This window comes from Gigantopelta aegis, chromosome 9 (assembly GCF_016097555.1).
Source record: "Gigantopelta aegis isolate Gae_Host chromosome 9, Gae_host_genome, whole genome shotgun sequence".
Taxonomy (NCBI): domain Eukaryota; kingdom Metazoa; phylum Mollusca; class Gastropoda; order Neomphalida; family Peltospiridae; genus Gigantopelta; species Gigantopelta aegis.
The window spans coordinates 84,036,824-84,059,182 of NC_054707.1; the positions used below are offsets into that span (position 1 = coordinate 84,036,824).

The 22,359-nt window shown below is 38.8% G+C and overlaps 1 protein-coding gene across 1 annotated transcript in view; it reads left to right on the top strand.

Annotated features, from left to right (window-relative positions):
• The first annotated feature begins 5,027 nt into the window (after positions 1 to 5,027).
• The window catches only part of LOC121381074 (branched-chain-amino-acid aminotransferase-like), a 66,467-nt gene continuing 49,135 nt past the window's right edge, over positions 5,028 to 22,359 (top strand). The window contains exon 1 of the mRNA XM_041510165.1: positions 5,028 to 5,064. Coding sequence (XP_041366099.1) covers positions 5,041 to 5,064 — 24 coding nt within the window. The 5' untranslated portion in view covers positions 5,028 to 5,040. The remainder of the gene's footprint in view (positions 5,065 to 22,359) is intronic.

The following is a 22,359-nucleotide window of genomic DNA, read 5'->3' on the forward strand; positions in this document are numbered from 1 at the left end:
AAAAAAAAAAAATAATTGAAATTCGACCCCTGCAGGATAATGTATCAGTGAGCTTCAGAGTTCACGGGAAACACGAACGGAGTACAGGGACCATCTTTTATTCAGTGACAACACGATAGCAATAACGACACCCTGTAATAAATACAGCACAATATAAATATATTAAATATATAATAAAATCCAAATATATACACATCACATAAAATTACAAATAAAAAAATCTCAAAGGGAAATAACAGACAAAAGCACAAATTGCATATATTACTCAAAATCCATATATTATTCAAAATCATAATTAAAATATATTTACTATTTATTAATTGACGTTACTGGCTTAGTTTATAAATTACTCTTATTCAATAATTGTTTAAGCATTACATATATTTAAATATACAAGATAAATATAAGGATAACTACTAAATTTATATAATATTAATCTGCTTTCACATACCCTGTGAACTTAACAAAGGCGTGTTTCTACTCAGTTCATTCAAAGCAACCTAAATACTAGTGGAAAACAGTTCCTGTCCATTACTAAAAGTGGTGTGATTTTCTTATTTGTAAGTAAATCAACACAATTATTTGACACATTATGTATTTGCTATTTACGATCAATACCAAATCCAGAAAAAAAACCGTCTGGCATTGTCGTTACCAATCTCTGGGGTCATGAAGAGGGGTGGCGTCGAAAGCGAGTTCACAATGTCAATACCGTGTATGGCCACCGTGTGCGTGCACACGGGCCTGACAACGACGTCTCATTGATGACACCAGATGGTTCACAAACCCTTGTGGGATGTTGTTCCAGACCTAAACAAGGTCACAACCCAGTTGGTTCAAGGTCAACGGCTGATTTGGCAGGAGACGTAGGCGTCTCTCCATTTCGTCTCATAGGTGCTCAATGGGCGACAGGTCAGGCGAAACAGCGGGCCAAGGCAGTGTGTTGACATTCTGCTGTCCCAGGAAGTCAGTCACTACACGTGCGACATGAGTGCGAGCATTGTCTTGCTGCAACATGACGGCGCCACGTTGACCTTGAAGGAACGGGAGCACATGCGGTCTTATGATCTCATCCCCGTAGCGTACGGCAGTCAGATTTCCAGCCACAATCACCAGCGGTGTCCTCCCGTGTGGTGTGATGCCTCCCCACACCATGACGCTCCCACCGCCGAAACCTGCACGCTGCAAACGTCAGCGTAGCGTTCGTTAACATGTCTGTAGACTCGATTTCCACCGTCACTACCGTCCAAATGGAATTTGGACTCGTCGGTGAATAGCACACCTGACCAGTCGCGACGGGTGAATCGAAAGTGCTGTCTACTCCATGCTAGACGCGCATTTCGGTGACGTAGCAGAATAGGACGTATTGCTGGGCATCGCGGCCTGATGTTGTGCTCCAATAAACGGTGCGAACTGTCGTGGCACTGATTACTCTCAACCCAGGGATGGTTCTGGCTGTCAAAGTTGCCGCCCGAAATCGATTCAGAAGATGTGTTACCCGAATATGGTTGTCCTGTGCTTGTGACGTCACACGCTGGCGACCTGAACGTGGTATGTCTCTGGTGTTGCCCTGCTGTTGGTAACGTCGCCACAAATTCTATATCGTGTTTCGATGCACGCCAAAACGTCTTGCGACCTCGTTATGCGCCATTCCAGTTTCGAGCATACCGACCGCGCGGTGACGTTCAAATTCAGATAGGCGTGGCATGACATCAACGCCGTTTAGAATTAATCAAAGTTGTTTTTCTAGCCAGTGGTTTTGTCCTCTACTGTTTTCCGTTGCAAAATGAACAAGGACATGTGCATCTGTACCACGTGATCAGCAAATCAGGTTACGAGTCGTGCACGTGCGGAACATGAACACGTGCGATTGCAATATCGAGGATAAAGTTTTGAACATAATGGTTGGGCACATGTCTCCTGAAAATGTTATTTTACAACTAGCGATTATGATTTTATTCAACTTTTTACCATGCACAGGAACTTTTTTCCACTAAAATAAATAAATAAATGAGCTACAATGTATGTAAATAACTTATTACATAACATGTTAAAACTGTACATTCTTATATCCTCTTACAGGGCCGTACCCTGCGGGGGGGGGGGGGGGGGGGGGGGGGGGGGGGGGGAGGCAATTGCCCCCCTCAGAATCTCCAGAAAATAGCACATATTAGGGTTTAATTTGTTTTGTGTTTCATTTGTTTATAAAAAGTAGTGCCTCCCCCCTCCCCCCTCGGATTTTGACCAGGATACAATCTGATTCAAATTAGTTCTACTGGTCTACCAGTAGATCTAACAGCATTGCATGGACTCCTATGTCCAGGTGACATTTCATCTATAAATAACAATTTAAATGTCGACCAATTACACTTCGCCTTTTATAAAGTTATTCGGGACCAAACGAATTCTAAAAATATCGGGCGAGACTATCTATGCAATAGGCGAACTTGTTGATCTATTTCAACATTAAAAAAACATTCGTAATTCACCCAATCATTTCGTATACCCTCGGCATAATCCCGAATGTTTTTAAATTCTATTCAAATCACTGCACTGCCAAGCTAACTTGCGATGAGGACAGACGTCTCGCCATGTACTCTCGAGTTACAACCCCCCCCCCCCACACACACACACACGCACGCACACACCTGGGGGGGGGGGGGACTCTTACTGAGTTACGGGAAGCTACTTGAGTATCGCGTCACGTACACCGGGTCACGGGCTTCCGTGACTTTGGTGTACGGCGACGCGATCGTACAGAAGAAGAGGAGATGGAGGGAGAAGAGGAAAAGCGCGCCAGGAACGGCACGGGGGGGGGGGGGGGAGGGGGACGACCAAAACTGGCGGCTCAAACGCCAGCGGCGGTCCCTTCTGCGACGCCGCTCCCAGCCCAGCCTGAGTCGAGGAAACCAGCTACGCCGGAACCGTCGACCACCGAGAGGGACAGACTCAACACCGCGATGTGTGAGACGCCCCGTAAAGGCCCTCCATCGCCGACCACTACGTGGCCCAGACAGAACTGGCCGGTATCCCCGGTACTGCCAGTCGTCAAGCCACCGGCCCGATCAGCCGTCGTTGGAAAGAGGAAGGCTGTCGCTCCAACACCCGCGCCGTCCCCCTCCGACTCGGAAGCCGTCTGGAACGTTCAGACCGGGAAAATCAGGCCCGGCTTCCTGAAGTTCGTGCAGGGGGACACCTCGGATCCGGCATCACTGATGGGCGGACTAGTGAAACCAGTTAAAACAACTGCCTGATGGAAGCGCTTACTAGCTACACACCATCAAATCTACATCCGGCAAGACGGGGTTGGTACTAACTCAGCGCCGAGAATGAGTCTACCGACAAGCGGTCCTGGTTAGAGAGATGGATAGCCACACCATCCACAGGATCGTCAAGGCCCTTTTCGGCAACGATTACCGGAGTGTCATAACCATCCTCGCCGACCAGAGATAGAAGCACTTCATCCCCGCCTTTGCCGGTTCTCCGCTCATCGGTTCGCCGTAGGCCAACCTCCAACGGCCTTAACGAGGCCACTGACGTGGACATATAGATCGGACTTTAAACATTTAGGCCTTCGTTCAAAATTTTATGTCGAAATTACTTCTTTTTTAAAAATATTATTAAATAGTCCGATCCTCTCTTCTTTCTCTTATTTATTTTTGGACTGTCCTTCTAAAATGCTCCAAATTATATAAATATTCGGCCGAGCAGTCAATTCTTTTTGGCTTGTAATTTTTTTTTTTTTTTTTATTTTTTTTTTTTATTCTGTTAACTTTTTACTAATTTGCTATTTTCAAAATTCGGTCCATTTTCAACACTAAACACCCCCCCCCCCCCCCCCCCCGCACAAACATCCCGAGTCAGACTAGATGGGCGTGTTCGAAACCCTAGTGGTATATGGGCACGTTAAACTAGTTATCATCGTCATCAAATCACTGGCATGATTTTGCAAGTAAGGTTTTGATAGGTCGAATGAAAGGTCAACTGGACATGAGCTCCAACGGGATTCTGTTAGATCCACATGTAATAGTGGAGCTAATTTTAATTAGACTGATCAGGATACGGCCCTGTTTTATTACAGCATACATTAATATTAAATAAATAGTTACTTATTTAAAATATCCACATAGTTCAATGATAAACAAAATGGAAAAAGTAATATGTGGATATAAGTTATGTTACCAGCTGATATACATGTAAAACTATACAATATTACTCCAGCTATGCAAATAACCAGACTACCAACATATATCTTTCATTCAAACAATGACACAATAATTTATATTATAATCAAATTATATGGATTAAGTTTTATTTCTAACCTGTTAAGAACTTCCAACTCCGACTTCTCCCGTAGCTGACGATTGTCTGACTCAAATTCTGTAAGGTTCTGAAAGGAAAAAAACAAAAACATGCATGCACGTGCATTTGGTGGTAAGGTCAGAAAAGGTTATTGAAAGCCAGTCTAAAGAATAGGGCAAAAGGTGAACACATCACTCTGTTGTATATTACACTGTTGGAGAAACTTGAACTTTCAACTCAGTTTATAATACCTGCACAGAAATAAAATAATTTGATATGCTAAATACAAGAACAGCCTATATTTTATGTAACCTGAAAACACATTATTATTTACTTTAAAACATATTTGGTCATTTAGCTACAAGTTAGCCTTTAGCACAAAGAACCTGAAATAAAACATTAGTTACATAAAATAAATTATTTACATTTAAAACTTATTGAAACACTAAAATCCACGTACTACATAAGAATTTTTCGCACCTGATATCATTTATATGTATTGCCCAGTTGTCATAAAAATTTCATTTTTGCGATTTTCAACCAAACTGACGGTTGTTGATATAAACAGTCATTAATCGTTTAAATCGTATGGGTCCCGATTTTCTCGGTGCACTAATTAAATATCAATTTTATTAGTATACGTTAACATTGTGGGCAATAGAAAATAATGTGGTACAATAGAACCTTTAATAACGCTTTCCTCGTGGGTAAGAGTTATCTAACTTTAAGTATTGAAAGATGGCGAGAAAACTGGAAGGGCATGTAAGTCGTTAGACACATTGGCAATGTTTATTAATCGTAATCGCCATTAAAAGGTAAATGCTTAAATTTGAATGGTGCAGGTAAGAATAGGTAAAAATGTATCAAAACTGAAACGCACTTTAGCAAAACACACTGTTCCTAATTTTGGTGCAAACTCGATATAAACGGCAAGGCTACGGTCAACACCAGTCACTCAAAATTACTTTTAGCACCCTTGTTTTGGCTGGTATCAGGTCGTTTCGTAATCATACCGTTAAGTACCATACCGGTTCGTACCCAAAAGCATACCAGTTCGTACCCAAAGGCATACCAGTTCGTAACCAGAGGAACAGCGGCATACCAGTTCGTAGCCCGAGTACACTAATGTCACCTTGGTCTGCGCGGCACAAAAGTCTGCGCACGTTAATGACGTTACATTACGTCTTGACACAAGTGTCGGTATGTTTGTAAACAAACAAACAACGTTAATTTAATTCACAAACCGTTGTTAAAACAACACATCTTGATTGTGAATATATGTATAAAACTGATCGATAACACTTTTATTAAAAAAAACCCGCTGAATTAATGCACTAAAAGTATACTTTTGCCAGCCTCGATCAACGTGTTTTTCTATCACCTGTCAACACCTGTCTGTCAACGTTGTAATGATCAACCTTGCATATCAACTTGCATAAATTTACATAGAAGCTTCAATACATACCTAATATTGTAATTTATGAATCCATAAATGAAATGAATGTCTTATTTTATTTGTTGACGTAAACATCCAAGCATACTTTGAATTTCCCTCCGAGTGACACAATGCAAAATGGCTGCACACAGACTTTGAAGATTGCACTTACAGCATGGCCTATTTTAGCTATAGTCTGTTTCAAAATTATCATTTGATTGTCCTATATGTCTAACGAACACTATTTGTGCTCATTTACAGTTAATAACATAATTTTTGTTGAATAATGATCAAATATTTTTACATTGGCTTTTTTTATATTGTCATTTTGTGTTGTCCAAACTAAGGAGCATGGAACACCATTTATATTTATCTCATTTGCACAATCTAAATGTTTCTGAAATGACTATAACAGGAAGTGTTTGTTATTTAGAACTTATAAAAGTCGGATCCATTGTTTGTTGCTGTTTTATGTAAACATTAGCGCCAGAAGTGGTTGTTTTACTGTTTGCTGCGCAGACTTATGTGCCGTCATGCAGGCCAGTAAATGCAGGGGGGTCCCACTTAATAATTAGCGATTAGAAATTGTCACGAAGAATCATGTCAAGCGAAGTCAGCTTATTTGTTGATATATACTCTTCAAAAGAAGAAAGGCAAAACCACATTGTCGTAACATTTGGAGAATTGATTTAATTATTGAATGGTGAGTCCGATAATTACCAAATGTTGCAGGATTGTTCACAATTCACTCTAGTCCATTGTGAGTAAGTGATAGGACACACCACCAAGGTCAAGGTCATCTGGAGTCAATACCGGGTGTGGCCTCCGCGTGTGTTGACAACTGCCTGGCACCGCCTGCCCATTGAAGCAACCAGAGTACGGATGACGTCCCGGGGGATGGTGGCCCACTCAGCCTGCAAGGCTGCTGCCAGCTCGGGCAGGGTCTGGGGCTGTGGTTGTCTCTGTCGGAGGCGTCGGTCCAACTCGTCCCATAGATGCTCAATTGGGTTCAAATCCGGTGATATCGATGGCCAAGGAAGGACATTAATGTTGTTGTTCTGTAGGAAAGCCGTTGTGAGACGTGCTGTGTGAGGCCTGGCGTTGTCATGTTGGAACACTGCGTTGGCGTTGGCCATAACTGGAACGATGTGTGGCCGGAGGATCTGGTCAATGTAGCCCTGTGCATTCAGGTTGCCCTGCACGTGGACCAGGTCAGTTCTGCCAGTGTGTGAGATGGCTGCCCACACCATGACACTACCCCCGCCGAATCTGTCCACTTCCTGCACGCAGTTTGCCGCATAACGTTCACCACGACGACTATACACGCGACATCTTCCATCATGACGTCGGAGCAGAAATCGGGACTCGTCACTGAACCACACCTGTCTCCATCGCAGTTGAGGCCATTGTCGATGAATCTAGCACCACTGCAGTCGGAGTCGACGGTGTTGTGGTGTTAAGATGACACCTCGAACTGGACGTCTGGCACGAATTCCTACCTCATGTAGGCGGTTCCGTACGGTCTGGTCGGATATCCTGCGCAAACCTGGTATTGCTGCGGCTGTGGAGGTGGCAGTAGTCAATTGTTCCCGAAGGTGGCGTACCCGGATGTAGCGGTCCTGCCCGGGGGTAGTGACCCGTGGTCGACCGGATCTAGGGAGGTCACGTGTTGATCCATGTTGCTGGTAACGGTCCCACAGTCTGGAGATGGTGCTTGGGGACACATGGAATGCCCTGGCAACGGCCGTTCTGGATTCGCCTGCGTCTAGTCGTCCGATGGCATTGTTTCTCTGCGGTTCACTGAGACGTGGCATGTCCTGGATTGTCAACTGTCGGCCAGATACAGAGGCCAGGCAAGCGAACGCCCTGCACTTTTATACTGTCGGTGTTCATGTTGCACGTGCAGACAACGCACGTGCAGTGGTGACATGGTTTGCACGTGGCTGCGTTTTTGCGAATATTCACATTTTGGAACTTTATTGTACAGTAGCTGCGTTTTATCGAATGTAACCGTGGGAATGTGTTTGGGACATGCAATGACTTATATTCACAAAGCATGAACCGGTAGGAAACATAAAATCGGAGTTATAACCCATTTGTACCCTTTTGCGTTTCTTTTTTTGAAGAGTATATTTCAAACACAACATTTTTCTTTTTACATGACAAAAAACATTTTATGTACAAACATAATAATATTTACAAACATAGTAATATTAACATAATTATATAATTATATATAGAGATATTGAAACCCAGTACATTCATACAATTGTATTTATGGTAAAGGTAAATGTGAAATTAATAAAAACTTATATGTTGGTATATTTCTCAAAACTTTCAAAATGTGACTTATTCCCTATTTAGCACCGAGTCCTTCAATTATTGACAGGTGAAAGTAGCATTATGAACTTTTAAATTTGCATATGACATGAAATTTGCATACAGTTATTACACGGGTTAATACAATCAAATATTAAATGGGTTTATGACAAAAGAATTGTTCTTTGGCTACGAAAAGGTATGCTTTTTGGTTACGAAAAGGTATGCTTTTTGGTTACGAAACGGCATGCTTCAGTGATTCACAGCACATAATTGCTCATTTAATGCTTATAAAAGATACTGAGTGATTATTACAACACATTTTTTGCTAAATGTTACAATATGTTTGTAATATAACATTATAATTGTGTATTTAAAAAATATATTAATGTTAGGTGTAATGTATGACATTATTTAATTGGTTACGGACTCGTATGCTAGTGGTTACGAAATGGTATGGTACCAGTGTTCGAGATTTAAAATTTCGGGCAGTATCCCAATTGGATACTAACATTTCAAAATCTGGTATCCCACCTGAGAATTTAGTATCCCACTTAAATGCAATTCATATATAACATCGTAACAAACTTGGACGACACTGTTCTCGTTCCCAGTCTATTGCTACGCCGCAAACGAGATCGGCGGAATTTGTGAAATTCGCAATCAAACTGAATCGGCAAAAAGATGTGCTGCATCTATTTTTGAGTAATACTAACATAAATTAATATTTAGCAGTAATCTATAAGTGTTTCTGACATTACTGATAATAAACCTACCTGTATTAATTTTCTGCAGATGTGGAATCAATATCTCAAATAAAATTTGGAGGAAACATTCAACAAAAACAATAGCGACTTAGCGGTTCCCAGTCAATCGCTACGCCGCTATTGGTCCAGTGTAGCATTAGACTGGTTACAAGTTGGGGGAGATGTTGTTACGGCATAGCATTAGACTGGGTACGACCTCGAAAATACTGTTACTTAAAGGGACACACCCTAGTTACGTTTATTTGTTAACCATTACGGCGTTGTTTTTCGCTATTAAACCCCATTTTTCACAAATAAAATTGCACTTTACTTACATTTTATTATTTAGAATACACATTTCCATTCACCTGAAGTACTTTTTGGTAATCCTGATGTTTGTAAAACCACGAAATGCATTTTTTCACAAAACGTGTTGTCGAGAAAAAACCGTTAAGCAAGCGAGGTCCAATCTATTTTAAATGTCACAGACGTTGGTATATTACGTGACCGTTATCATTTTGGTTCGGTTTGTTTTCTCGTGCACGGTTCGCGCAATCAATATCCGATTGTTGTTGTTCATTTGTGAGATTTTTCTTCACAGTTCGTGAACATTTTCAGTAACAATAAAGTTCAGACAAGTAAGTGTCTCAATATAAAACGTTACAAACCCTTAAAACCAATAATTTTGCTAGGTCTTACGATATCTGGAGAGGGGATACAACCGGGACAGAACAGTTGGAACATGTCCAGGGGAGGTGAAACGAACGCACCCCAAGTCTGTGAAATTTGTCGTGACGTAGGCATTGTTGTGCTTCTACCGGTGACATCAGAATACTAACTTTCAAAATTATTTCAAGCAATTGGGACATGGGGATTCCCATGGTATTTATCGATATAAAACCTGCTTTTTCACTCCATTTGATAAAAACGTGATCTAAGTGTGTTACAGGTTTGTAGATTAACCAAATTATAATTTATTTTTGCTGGATGGAACTAGGGTGTGCGGCTTTAACTTCACCAGTAAATGACGACTTTCATTGTTTCAGTGAAAAATAAAAAGGCAGGATTAAAAAAACCCAACAACATAGTTACATTATATGGTATCCCGGTGGGATACTGGGTTATTGGAGTCTGGTATCCAAAATTAAATTCTGGTATCCCCGGGATATCGGGATACCGTTAATCTCGAACACTGGGTACGAACCGGTTTGGGTACGAAACGTCTAGAAACCGTTTTGGCTTCGTACACAATAAATATAATATATCTTACCGTAATTTCACTTGAAATCCATATTATGTAAAAGGTACGATTTTTTAATAACAAGCTTTTCTTCAACTTTTAAAACACATGATTATCATTAGGTGCATCAGCAGGGGTAGAATTTAAAAAAAATCAGGGCACGGCCATTTTGGCTTTGAGTTTGAGGAAATTTTTGGGGTACCATGGCCACTGGGCAGGGCACCAAGGGCAACATTTCTTTCAAGGGTAGGGCACCAAGGCCACTTTCTGTACAGTTTTCACTGATGCGAGTGAGAGATGAGGTTCCCTGCGCAGAACAGTCTTTATAGAGCGACTGCGCAGTTACTTCTCGGCGACCACGTGGTTCTTGGATCTGTGGCTTGTAAACAATAACAATATGGCTGCACCCATCGAAATTGCGTGTCTGAGAGTCGGCAATAATTTCTTTGGATTTCTGTTCTTATGGACGAATACACGGCAAGTGACAAATGCTGCAAAGTTCAATTTAGTTGGTACCAGGCATGAGAAGGGCACTAGAGCATACAAGGAAGGCAACCACGGCTACTTATGGCCGTGGACACGGTCCAATTTATTGGGGCACCGCGTCCAGTAACAAGGGCCAAAATCGATCCCTGCATCAGTAATGTTAGGTCTCACTACACAGATGTCATCTGTCATTGAAACACATGTTAAATTGCCCAACTTCAAATGAGGATTCCCAATAGAATGGGTTCTCATTTGCAGTAACAACATACACCATTGCAAACATACATTGTATAAGCATTTATTTTCACTCCAAAATTGAGAACAATTCCATCTCAGTTTTTTGCTATATGACTGCAAATGGCTGAAGTACCAGTCCGAACAGGTGGTTCATTAACCGATTCACTCCAGCTGTCTCCTGACCAAAAGGTCAGTGCACAATATTACACAACAACATGGACAAAATACAGCCAGAAGGCTTACCATTAAACATACATTGTTTTAATTCTTCATCATTACCTAGAAGTGAATATGTGAACCACAACATGTGTCACAGTTAGGAACTATAGTGGACCGTGATTAATGAACTCTCACCCGGAAGTGATCTGTGTAGTGAGACCTTAAACAAATCAATACTATTCTCTGATTCGTGTTGCACGTCACATCCGCTGACCTTCACCCTAGCATGCCTAGCAACCAGTGAACTGGGTGAAAACAAATGGCTCATTTACACTGAATCGCACATCAGTGTTAGGCATTTTTGTCCATTGAGAAGCACAGCACTTCTATTTTCGATTCTGTCAGTATTCTCGTTATACTATAACTACACCTGAACATGATATGTTGCGAAATAAAACTATTTTTTGTTAATTTTACTTAAAGTTGCTGTAAAAACATACGCATATTCATGACATTGCACATGCGTGTGCATGTTATTGCATTCATGTACTTCTGATGTTTTGTTTTAGTCGGTAGGCCCAAGTCTCTATCTGCTGCCAATCAAAACATCGAAAGTTGCTATAAGCACCCTTCCCCCACCCTACCCCCCCCCCCCCCCAAAAAAAAGAATAAAATAATAATAACAGGTTCAAGACGTTGTGTGGGTCCAAACAATTATAGGCCCCTTCCCAAAAGAAAGTGACACTGAAAATTCCCAATTTCTATGTTAAAAAAGTCCCAATATACGGGCCTGTATACATATTTAATTAGTTATGTCTTCAGTGTTTCTGCCAGAAATTATTTGAAATGTTTGGGTATGGCGCTATGGAATTGAATGCAACCACAGTCAACAGGGGATATGGTGGGGTAGGGTGGGGTGGGCTTTTTCAGAAAGAAAATGAGTTTAGAAATAGGGTTAAAGGAGACAGACACCAAAAGACATGTAGTGTGTAATGGATTAAGCTAGCGTCAAAGACAGCTTTACTCTAACGCCTGGCTTGCTGTGAGGCATCGGTCAGCTGCGCGTCTTAGGTTTGGGGTAAAAACAGAAGTGGGCGGGATTATGCATAGATCTGAATGAAAGCGAGACAATACGTCATCGGTGAGAGTTACCAAGCAATACCGGTACATGTGTTGATTCTTTGGTTGTGCCTGTTAGTCGTCTTTTTTTTTTTTAGTCTCCAGGTTTATCGGAAATTTAATTTACAAGATAATTAGTGTTAGTATATACTGTCGACGTAATTATATGATGGTTAACTGCGCAGTGTTTAACTGCAACAGTAAGAGCAATGCATCCCAAGACACGGCAACATCATGGTTTCGATTTCCAAAAAACCGAAAGTTGTTTTAAAACATGGATGCATTATTGTCGTCGAACGGGCTTTATACCAACTAAATACAGCAGGTTATGGTACATTTACAATGTGAAAATTAAAACAAGTGTATACTTAAGATATACATTAAATAAAGGTATTGCAATTTGTTCACATACGAATATTTAAACCACATTTATTTACCTATAATTACCAAATTAATTTTCACTGACAGCCCATAACGACTCCATACTAACGTCTCTTGATCTAGTTGGTTTGTTAACCTTATAACAAAACACCTTCAAAACGTGAATTATTACGTTATTTAACAATGTTTATAGTCAGTTCAGTATGTTGTCATTAAAATTAAAATGCTAACACTTTGGCAGGAACAACATATGTACTGTGGCCAGAAGGAATGATGGTTAATTAGTTTTTAAAGATAATGTCGATTATTAAAGCATAATAAAAGTGGTCTTTCAATGCTTTCTGTATATCATATTTAAAATACTCTACACCAAATAATTATTTTAATACCTACCCTGGGTTTCTGCCAGAGGGTGCAGAGGGTAAACTTACATGTATGTACTAAAAAATCTCAGAAATTAATGTATATATATATATATATATAATGTTTGATTTTTTCGATAGATTATAGTAACATAATTGCTGTGTAAAATTGATAAAAGTGCATGAAATAAAATGTTTAATAAAAAAAAAGTGGGGGGCACCCCTCCGCCACCCCCCTCCCCAGTTCCTACGGCCCTGTTTTATTACGTATCCTCAACTTATTTTCTGACAGAAAACCTGGTTTCTTTTGCAGAGGTTGAAACAATTGGTTGTCTAATTTTCGACTGTTACCATAAAATATCACTTTTGGCATCTAGCAATTTAAAGCAAAATTAACAATAGTTACCACATGGAATAAGCATCATATATTATTTTGTTTTACCTGTAATATGTTTTACCTGTAATATATTTTCATCAGGACTTCCTTCTTCCTCCATGAATGATTAAAGAAAATAACACTGGATATATTGTAATTATTTTAATTTTATTCCAATATATAACAAATGTGTTTTATGTCAGTATGTGGAGCAAACTACCTGAAACAGTTGGTTTGAAATCATGATTACAAAATCCTAAAGATAAAAGGAACTGGTTCCTAACCTCACCCTCTACATATTATCTACATTTGTATAGGCCTGTAGGAACGATATTTGAAGTGTGTGTGTGTGGGGGGGGGGGGGGGGGGATACAGTCTCTAGTGAGGGATACAAACTAGATTTTTATCTTTATATCATCTTTATTTATGCAAAGTAGTGAAAACTTAAAACATACATTTTCATCCTAAAGTGTGTGATGGAGAACAAGCCCCTAGCCCCTCCCCAGTTCCTACGGGGCTGTTGTATTTTATATTAATAAATGCAAAGACTACATAATAATATTGTCGATAAGACATATTAGTTGTAAAATGATTGTCAGTATGTGGCAACAGTATAATATTTTCCAACATTTCTGTGTTTCTGTACCCGGCTGTGGACAGTTTCGTCAGACTGCTAACACATTTTTTTAATAATTAAAAATACACGGTTTATCCAAACACATTAAAACTTGGAGGGTAACTAGTTAAGAGAACAAAGTTTTTTGTTAAATTATTATATCTTGCTTTGGTGAGGAGGGGACGCTTTTTGCAAATTTGCAAAATCGGCCTATGGAATATCCACTGACGTGTCATATTTACATCTATGCTGAACAAGATTTTTGATGAAATATTATTAAATTTTGTGTGCTTTTCTTCTAATTATGTCCATTTGCTTCAGTTTACATTAAAAATGTCATAAAAAATTATGTTTTAAAAAATGCTTGTATGCTAGTCTATGACCGTGTGGTTTCCTTGTCTTCGTCGGCAGTTGATTCATCAGAATTTTCGTCTAAGACAACATTTCCAGGATTAGGGACGAAGTCTCTGATAAGTGGTTCAAACTGATACGGTTTGATGCCATTAGCACTAGCTGGACACAATTCTTCGTCACTCGAATCGCTAAGTTCGTCAATGCTGCTTGGTAGTTTCTTCAGTTTTCCTCTCATTGATGACGTGACGGGTCTAGCTCATCAATTGTCGACAGTTTCCGGCAAACATCGGAGATCGGCAAACAATTCATTACGCCGTATATATGGTTTGGTGTCCGGTCTCCTTTAAGAAAATCATACAGTAATGATAAGAGTAATTAATTATGTCAAAAAAATTATCTGCAAAACAAATTGGGTATAGCGCCAGGTACCCGTTTCACTCTCTGGTAGAAACCCTGCTGTTCTAATAAATTAATTTAACAGTGGTGTACTGCATCATTCAGTGGCCTGAAAAAAAATCTCAGATATGATTTACTAATCCCATCAGACATGGAACACTGGCAAAAAAAAAAGAAGAAAAAAATAAAATAAAAACCCTGGATAAATCCGTGAATAAATATATAACCGGTTTCTCGTCAAACCGTAGTTGCGAAATTGGTGCGGCGACGCAGTTTGGGTTTTGTCTTCTGTTTTTTTAAAGCATGGATTGGACAGAAAAGGTGGGTATATACTTTTTTTCAAATGGCCTCTGCCTCTGCTTTGGTTCCTTCTGTTGTGCTGTGGGCATGTGCTTTGCATTCCCACGGGCATGTACTGCTAAATTACGAAACCCACAATGCTGATGTTATCATCTTCACAGCTGAAGTAATGACATTACAAAAGTTAAAGGATGCCCCACATCGTCCCTGGGTTACAGTGGATGAGAAAACTAGATATAGTATTGCCTTTTTTGTAAACTGTCCGTTTTTATGAGGATCTTCGTTTTAATTTGTTCCAACATGCTCAGTTATGTTGTAAATTTTGTTTATGTTTTACCTAATTTAGAGAAGTTATGTATTTTAATGTCAGAGCCTAACCTTGCATTTGTAACAGCCAAAACCTGGGGTTTTTTTCCAAATATTATACAACATCATAGAGACAAAACAGTATTACCGTATTATTATTTTAATTGTACATACTTCTGTTATTTAACTATACTGTCTTTCATAATCCCATAAGGAATGGCTTATGTACTTTTATGTTTGTTTTATTTAGTAAATATGTGATGTACATTAGGTGAGACGTTAATAAATTACCTGTTAATAAAGTATCTGTTTGTCTATATTGTGACAGCACACTGCACCTGTATGACTGGGTTAAGTTAATTCCAACGACTTTAAGTTATATATTTACTACATTACAATAAACATGAAATTTAAGCACCATATTTTAACCGATTCTGTATTAATATGCTGACAATTATAGACCTATGGCTTTTATATTGTTCTGAAAATTATCAATGTTTTGCAAATATGCTTAGTTTGACTAAATAAAACTATTGGGATACTTTCCAAGCATACGTTTGTATTTAGTTATCAATAAACTGATTAGTATTTTACATAATCACCTAAACGCATTAAAAAAGAAGAAGAAAAAACAACAAACAAAAAAAACTGAAAGAAAAGAAAAAATTTACAAAATATATAATCACATTTTATTTACAAAATATATAAGTAAAAAGTGTGACGTTAATGCAGTAGAAAAAAAAATACATGTATAGCCCTTCCCACAGGGAACGTGTCTTTTTGTAATACTGTGAAATTTACTACAAATCATTTATTTGACATAATTGCACACAAAAATAGGTTTTGTTTTGTTATTTCCAAAACACTTTTACTTTTCTTCTTAAACCAAACTGAAGTTATTTACAAAATAGGAGGATGTGATGACGGACTATATGTTAAGTCAAATGTGCTACCGATAAGTAATCACCGATTCCTTACAAATCCATTTTCATATTCACACCAGCATGTCAAATGTCTGTTTGTTTTATTTACACTCCTACATACTCACCGATATGAACTGTTGAGTACAGAGGTGGGTAAATTTGGATCGTTGCACCCGTGGTCTCTCTCTCTCTCTCTCCCCCCCCCCCCCACCCCCCCCCCCCCCCCCCCCCCCCCCCCCCCCCCCCACCCATCCTTTGCAAGCATTGGCCATTGGCCCAGAGATGTTTTTTAACCTCGTCTACGGGAAATATTAAAACTTTTAACTTGCTGTCTATCATCATAATATGATGTGTATTGCCAAAGGCTGCTCAGGTTTTCGGCATTTTTTCGATTTGTGCGGACAGAAGTCCAGTAATTAACGATATTCCTCTAGTGCTCCCATTAACTCCCATACAAATAACGGTTTGTTTTCACCCAGTCGTCATGGTAACTGCGGCCTGCCACCATGCGGTTTGTCGGGATGCGCGCAACCCGAATCAGAGAATAATATGTTACTATAAATACTATAATAGCAATTTTGCATTGGAATTTTCCAAGCGTTCTTAAAGTGAAAAGGTCACGTATTTAGTTTATAGTTATTCAACTTATTGTAAGGAAAAGACGGTAGGACTTTATAAATACTTATAATAAATAGTTAGGGTTAGTGACAGTGCCAAAGGAAAATCCTTCTGGAAAGACTTCCGAACCTGGTGCATGGCGACGTTCTAAACACCGGACTCGTATGTCTAAGCACTTTTTTTTAACATCTGAAGTATCACTTTAAAATCATTCTGTACTATGGTAAGATGGGGGTGTTCAACTAGTTTAGTAAAGACTACAACCTGTCACACATTATAAAAGGGCCTGCAGATGGATGAAATTAATATTTATTAAAAAAATAAACAGATTTATTGGTCAATGGGATTCTGGTCTTAATAAAACGGTTATGTTGTATAAATTATACTGATATTAGTAACAATATAAGACTATGAAAATGAGTCTTGGTTGTTATTTTGAGTTTGTGTTGTTTTTTAAATAAAGATACTCTTTTATACTCTGAAATTCTTAAATTATAGTGAATACTAATAATTAGCATAACAGTGTGTTTAACAGTGTGGGAAATACTGACAACAATAGAAAGGCATATGAGTCCGGTGTTTAGAACGTATAAAATGCATGTCGGCTGAAATTGGCTGCTAGAATCCGCTCGGTAAAACTAAACACAGTCAGACTTTTTTCCTTTAATTCAAAGTGAAGATTGTTTCAAAGTAAGTATATCTTGGTCTCCGTGAACTCGAAATAGATCACAATACACGATTAGGGTGGGAAAAGGTGATGGTAATCGTTATTTTGACCGCAATTTCGTTCTGAGCAAAATTCCTCGGAACCGTTGGAAACAGCTAATGGCGGAATGGCTTGGGTTGATTAACCTTACCATGTGCATGCACTCAAGGTTAATCTTGATGAACTACCAGCATGCATGCTAATACTATCACTAACCTTAATCCAAAACTTAAACCTGAATGAACTAAATGCTGGAATGTTCGGAAGTCTTGCAAGATGACGTCATTGGAATACTGACATCTGTTGAGAATTACGGCCAGTTATGTATACACTTAAATCACCTTAGTCTGCGCAGCACAAAAGTCTAGAATACGGTAGCCTGACTAGCTAGTAGCTAGTGGTTTTTATGGTCGGGCTACCAATTTATCAGTTTCACCATGCCTGACAGCTAGTGGATTTATTAACAAAATAATAATAATAATAAAAAAAAAAATTATTACAAAAATGGAGGTGGTGGCAAACAGAGGGAGGAAAAAACACAAAATAACCCCCAAAAACCCACCCCACAAACAAAATAAAGATGAACAGAAAGAAACATTAGTATTATAATAAGCAGAGAAGAAATAAATCCTGTTTATTCGTCATAGACTACTAAGAATCGAAAACTGAGATATCGAGAGGCCACACCAGCAACGGTAATCGAACAAACAATCGGATTAATTAACGTTTACCATTGTCAATGTCAACGCAGGGTAAGTTGTTGGAGTAAGTTAATTGCTGTAGAGGATTAAACAACTTGTATACTTGAAGCATTACAAGTTGTAATAACAAACTGTTAAATCGTCTCACTAGTATTTAATTGATGTAACCGATCGTAAAACATCGACCAGATTAGAAGCTGTACTGACACTGAGTGTTTTAGCTCATCGGTGTCCAATCATTACATATTTAATTTGTTTCATGTCCCCATACTTTAACAAAGAGAATTACATATCTTATATATATATATATATTTCACTTGCTTGGTATTGTTTAACATTTGTATGATGATACTGGGTGGGCCAATATTTATCCTAGGAAATATACTCCCCAGCAGGTATCTTCACACTATAACCATGAGAGAATTACATATTTTAATATATTTCACTTGCTTGACATTGTTTAATATTTGCATTATGGTATAGGGGTGGGGGCCAATATCCTAGGAAATAACCCCCCCCCCCCCCAACAAATATCCCCACACTACAATCATGAGAGAGATATATTTGAGTATATTTCACTTGCTTGACATTGTTTAACATTTGCATAATTATGTGGGGGTGGGGGTCAATATCCTATGAAATATAAACCCCCCCCCCCCCCGAGACATCCCCCCACACTACAATCATGAGAGAATTACATGTTTTAAAAATATTTCAATTGTTTAACATTGTTTCACAATAGCATTGCAATATGAGGAGTTTATGTCCTTAGACATATTCCACTCTCCCCTGGTGCAAGCCTTGAAATAAAACATTTTGGTGTACCTGACACAATGTCCTGCACCAATCAATTTGTGCCTGACATAAAAGAAATTGTACCTGTCACAAAACGTTGTAAATAAAAAGATATAAATTATGTTTTAATTATGTTGTTTAATAATTGATATATTTAATTACAAAATAACCAATGCAGCAATTAGGGCAATAGTCACCAAATGATGACATTTATTATTGTTACGTACTTACTAGTCTATGATGCATTAATATATCGCCTCTGGTAAAGCTGTATCCTAACTAGCCGCGAGCTGCAAGAGCGATTATTTTAGAAATTGTGGATTTCAATTGCCGTATCCTAACCACACGCGTGTGACGCAACATATAAATCTGTTGCGTCGCGTGCATACAGTTAGGATGCGGCAATGGAAATCAATGATTTCTAAAATAATCGCTCGCGGCCGGTTAGGATAGGGCTTAAGAAACCCATGAAACTGGCATCACTATCACTTTGTGTTGAACTTTCAGATTCATGATGATCTGACTTGGACTCATCCATTTTTTTCAATGTCATCAGTGTCTTGTTTGTGGTAATATTCTATATTTTTGGTTGCCGAGTGATCTTTAGGATTTGTGGACTATAATGATCCATGCATCCGAAAAATTGTGATTACACTGCATTTCTTTTTGAAATGTTTTGCAGAGCGAGCACGTCGTAAGTGTAACCTCGCCTTTGGTGTTTTCTTCAAACTGTAGCCACAAAGAGGCATTTGTATTAACTAAAGAAAGAAAGAAATGTTTTATTTAACGACGCACTCAACACATTTTATTTTCGGTTATATGGCATCAGACATATGGTTATGGACCATACAGATTTTGAGAGAAAACCCGCTGTCGGCACTACATGGGCTACTCTTCCGATTAGCAGCAAGGGATCTTTTATTTGCACTTCCCACAGGCAGGATAGCACAAACCATGGCCTTTGTTGAACCAGTTATGGATCACTGGTCGGTGCAAGTGGTTCACACCTACCCATTGAGCCTTGCGGAGCACTCGCTCAGGGTTTGGAGTCGGTATCTGGATTAAAAATCCCATGCCTCGACTGGGATCCGAACCCAGTACCTACCAGCCTGTAGACCGATGGCCTGCCACAACGCCACCGAGGCCGGTTTGTATTAACTAAATCCTCCTTTTACCATTTTAGTTCAGTGCTAGATTTTAAGATACTACTCTGAGGGATATTAGTTTGGGAATTGTGGGGGGACGATTTAATCGGTGGCTACTGGGAACAGGGACAGTTGATTTGTCATTATCGGTACCTGTCTGTTCTTTTACAGCAAAGACTGAAGTTATTTTGTTCAACATCCTTTAATTGTTAACCACGAGGCAATTTGAATTGCAAACTTTAAACAAAAACGCCACAGGAAGTATACGCTAAGTACGAAAGGTCAATTACTAATATGCGTGACATCACTTTTTACAATGTAAGTTCCCGCAAAATCGAGACTATGAAAAATCCTACTAAACAGATGAACTTCGTGTTGGACTGTCAAGTTCCCCGCTAACCGGTTCGAATCCCACTGGTTCACATTTGTGTTTTTTTATTCGTAATCAATTTTTTTTTTTCAATTGGTGCATTAAGTGTATTCGACTACAAAATAGCCGGTTTTTACTACAACGCGAGCTTCGGACATGGTGACTGGCACAATCGACATTGTTACTGACAAGTTACAAATTTGTACCGGACAATGACTGTGACCAGCCGCTTATTTCAAGGCTTGCCGGTGGCCAATATCTTAGGAAATATACCCCCTAGGAGATATTCCCACGCTATAACCAGGAGAGAAATACATATTTTATACATATTCCATTTGCATGATTATGTGGGGGTGGAGACCAATATCCCCCACTAGGATATATCCCCACATTACAATCATGTAAGAATTAACTACTTAAAAAAATATTTCACATTTGCATTAAAATATGGGAGGGTATATTTCCTAGGAAAAATTGCCCCTAGGGACCAATATCTTGGCAAATATACCCGTAACCCCCCTATGAAACTATAACCATAAGATAATTATATATTTTCTATGTATTTCACTTACATGACAATGTTAACATTAAAATTTACATGATGATTGGGGAGGGGTATATTTCCTAGGAAAAATAGCCACTCCCCCGGGACCAGTATCCTTGAATTATATCCCCTAGGAGATATCCCCATTCTGTAACAAAGAGAGGATTACATATCATTGTTCTCGCTGCTCCATTTAAGCAGGGCGAACCAACCATAATTGCGTCTAGACAGCGACTCCGACCAAGCTAGACGACGTCTAAACTAGTTGGGGGAAAAATTGAAAAATTCCTGTTAGACGGTTGATCGGCGGTCACTGCGAACATGCACGAGCTACTTGATTTGAGCATCTGACCTTTTTCTTGTTGTCAGTTGCCGCTATGTTGTCGTTACACTACGTTATGAATTAAAAAAACAAAATTATATATTTATTTCATGTGGGGTTTTTTTCTTCAAAATCGCAATATACGTGTTTACAAGGCATTCGCACTACACTGAAAATAATAACTAAATAATACATTTATACTGACCATTAACCCTTATAAATTGTTTACAGGAAACGATTACATCAAGCAAAACAATAAAAAGGAGTTGTATGGAGAAGGGAAGTTTCAAACAAATTTTCTTTACCCATTGGGAAATCGGGTTCCCAAGGGGCAGGGGGAAAATTTTGGGCCCCACGGCCAAAATTTGCGCATTCAGTTTTAAAGAAGACCCCCCCCCCCCCATGAACGCATTACATTGGCCCATATTTTGGTAGAGGGAAACCCCCCCATCTAAATTTTGGACCGTTTTAAACTTTAAACCAAAATTTTAAGTAGTTTTTAAAAAGTTTTAAAATATTTCCGAAGTTTTAATTTTTTTCCCCCCATTTAAAGGTTTTTTAAAATTTAAAAATTTTTTCTATAAATGTTTTTTGTTTACCATTCCCCCCTAGAAATTTAAATTTTGTCTTGGGGTGTTTATTATTCATTCACCCATAAATTTGTTAAATTTGGCCTAATAAAAATGCTCAAAACATTTTATTTTGTTAAATGCCAATTAAGTCCCAAAAAACTATGTTTTTTTTCCTTCCCGACTCGTTAAATAAATTTTTGGTTTTCCGGAAAGGGTCTTTTATTTATGTGTGTTGCGTTAATTTCCTAACCATTTACTTTTATACCTTCCAATATTCCCTAAACTTTTTACCGTCTTTACCAACATAAAAATCCGGGTAAAGGTTGTTTTGAAATTTGAAATAAAAGTTGGTTGGGGCTGATTTAAAAAATGGGTGGTTTTAAAGGAACTGTTTGGTTTCGATTTTTTTCCCCAATTATTTCTCCTAAACCCAAATTTTAAAACCCCCCGGGTCCCCCCCCTTTTTCCTTTAAAAAAAAAAAAAATGGCCAATTTAATTTTTCAACCGAAACAAAAAGTGGAAAGGATT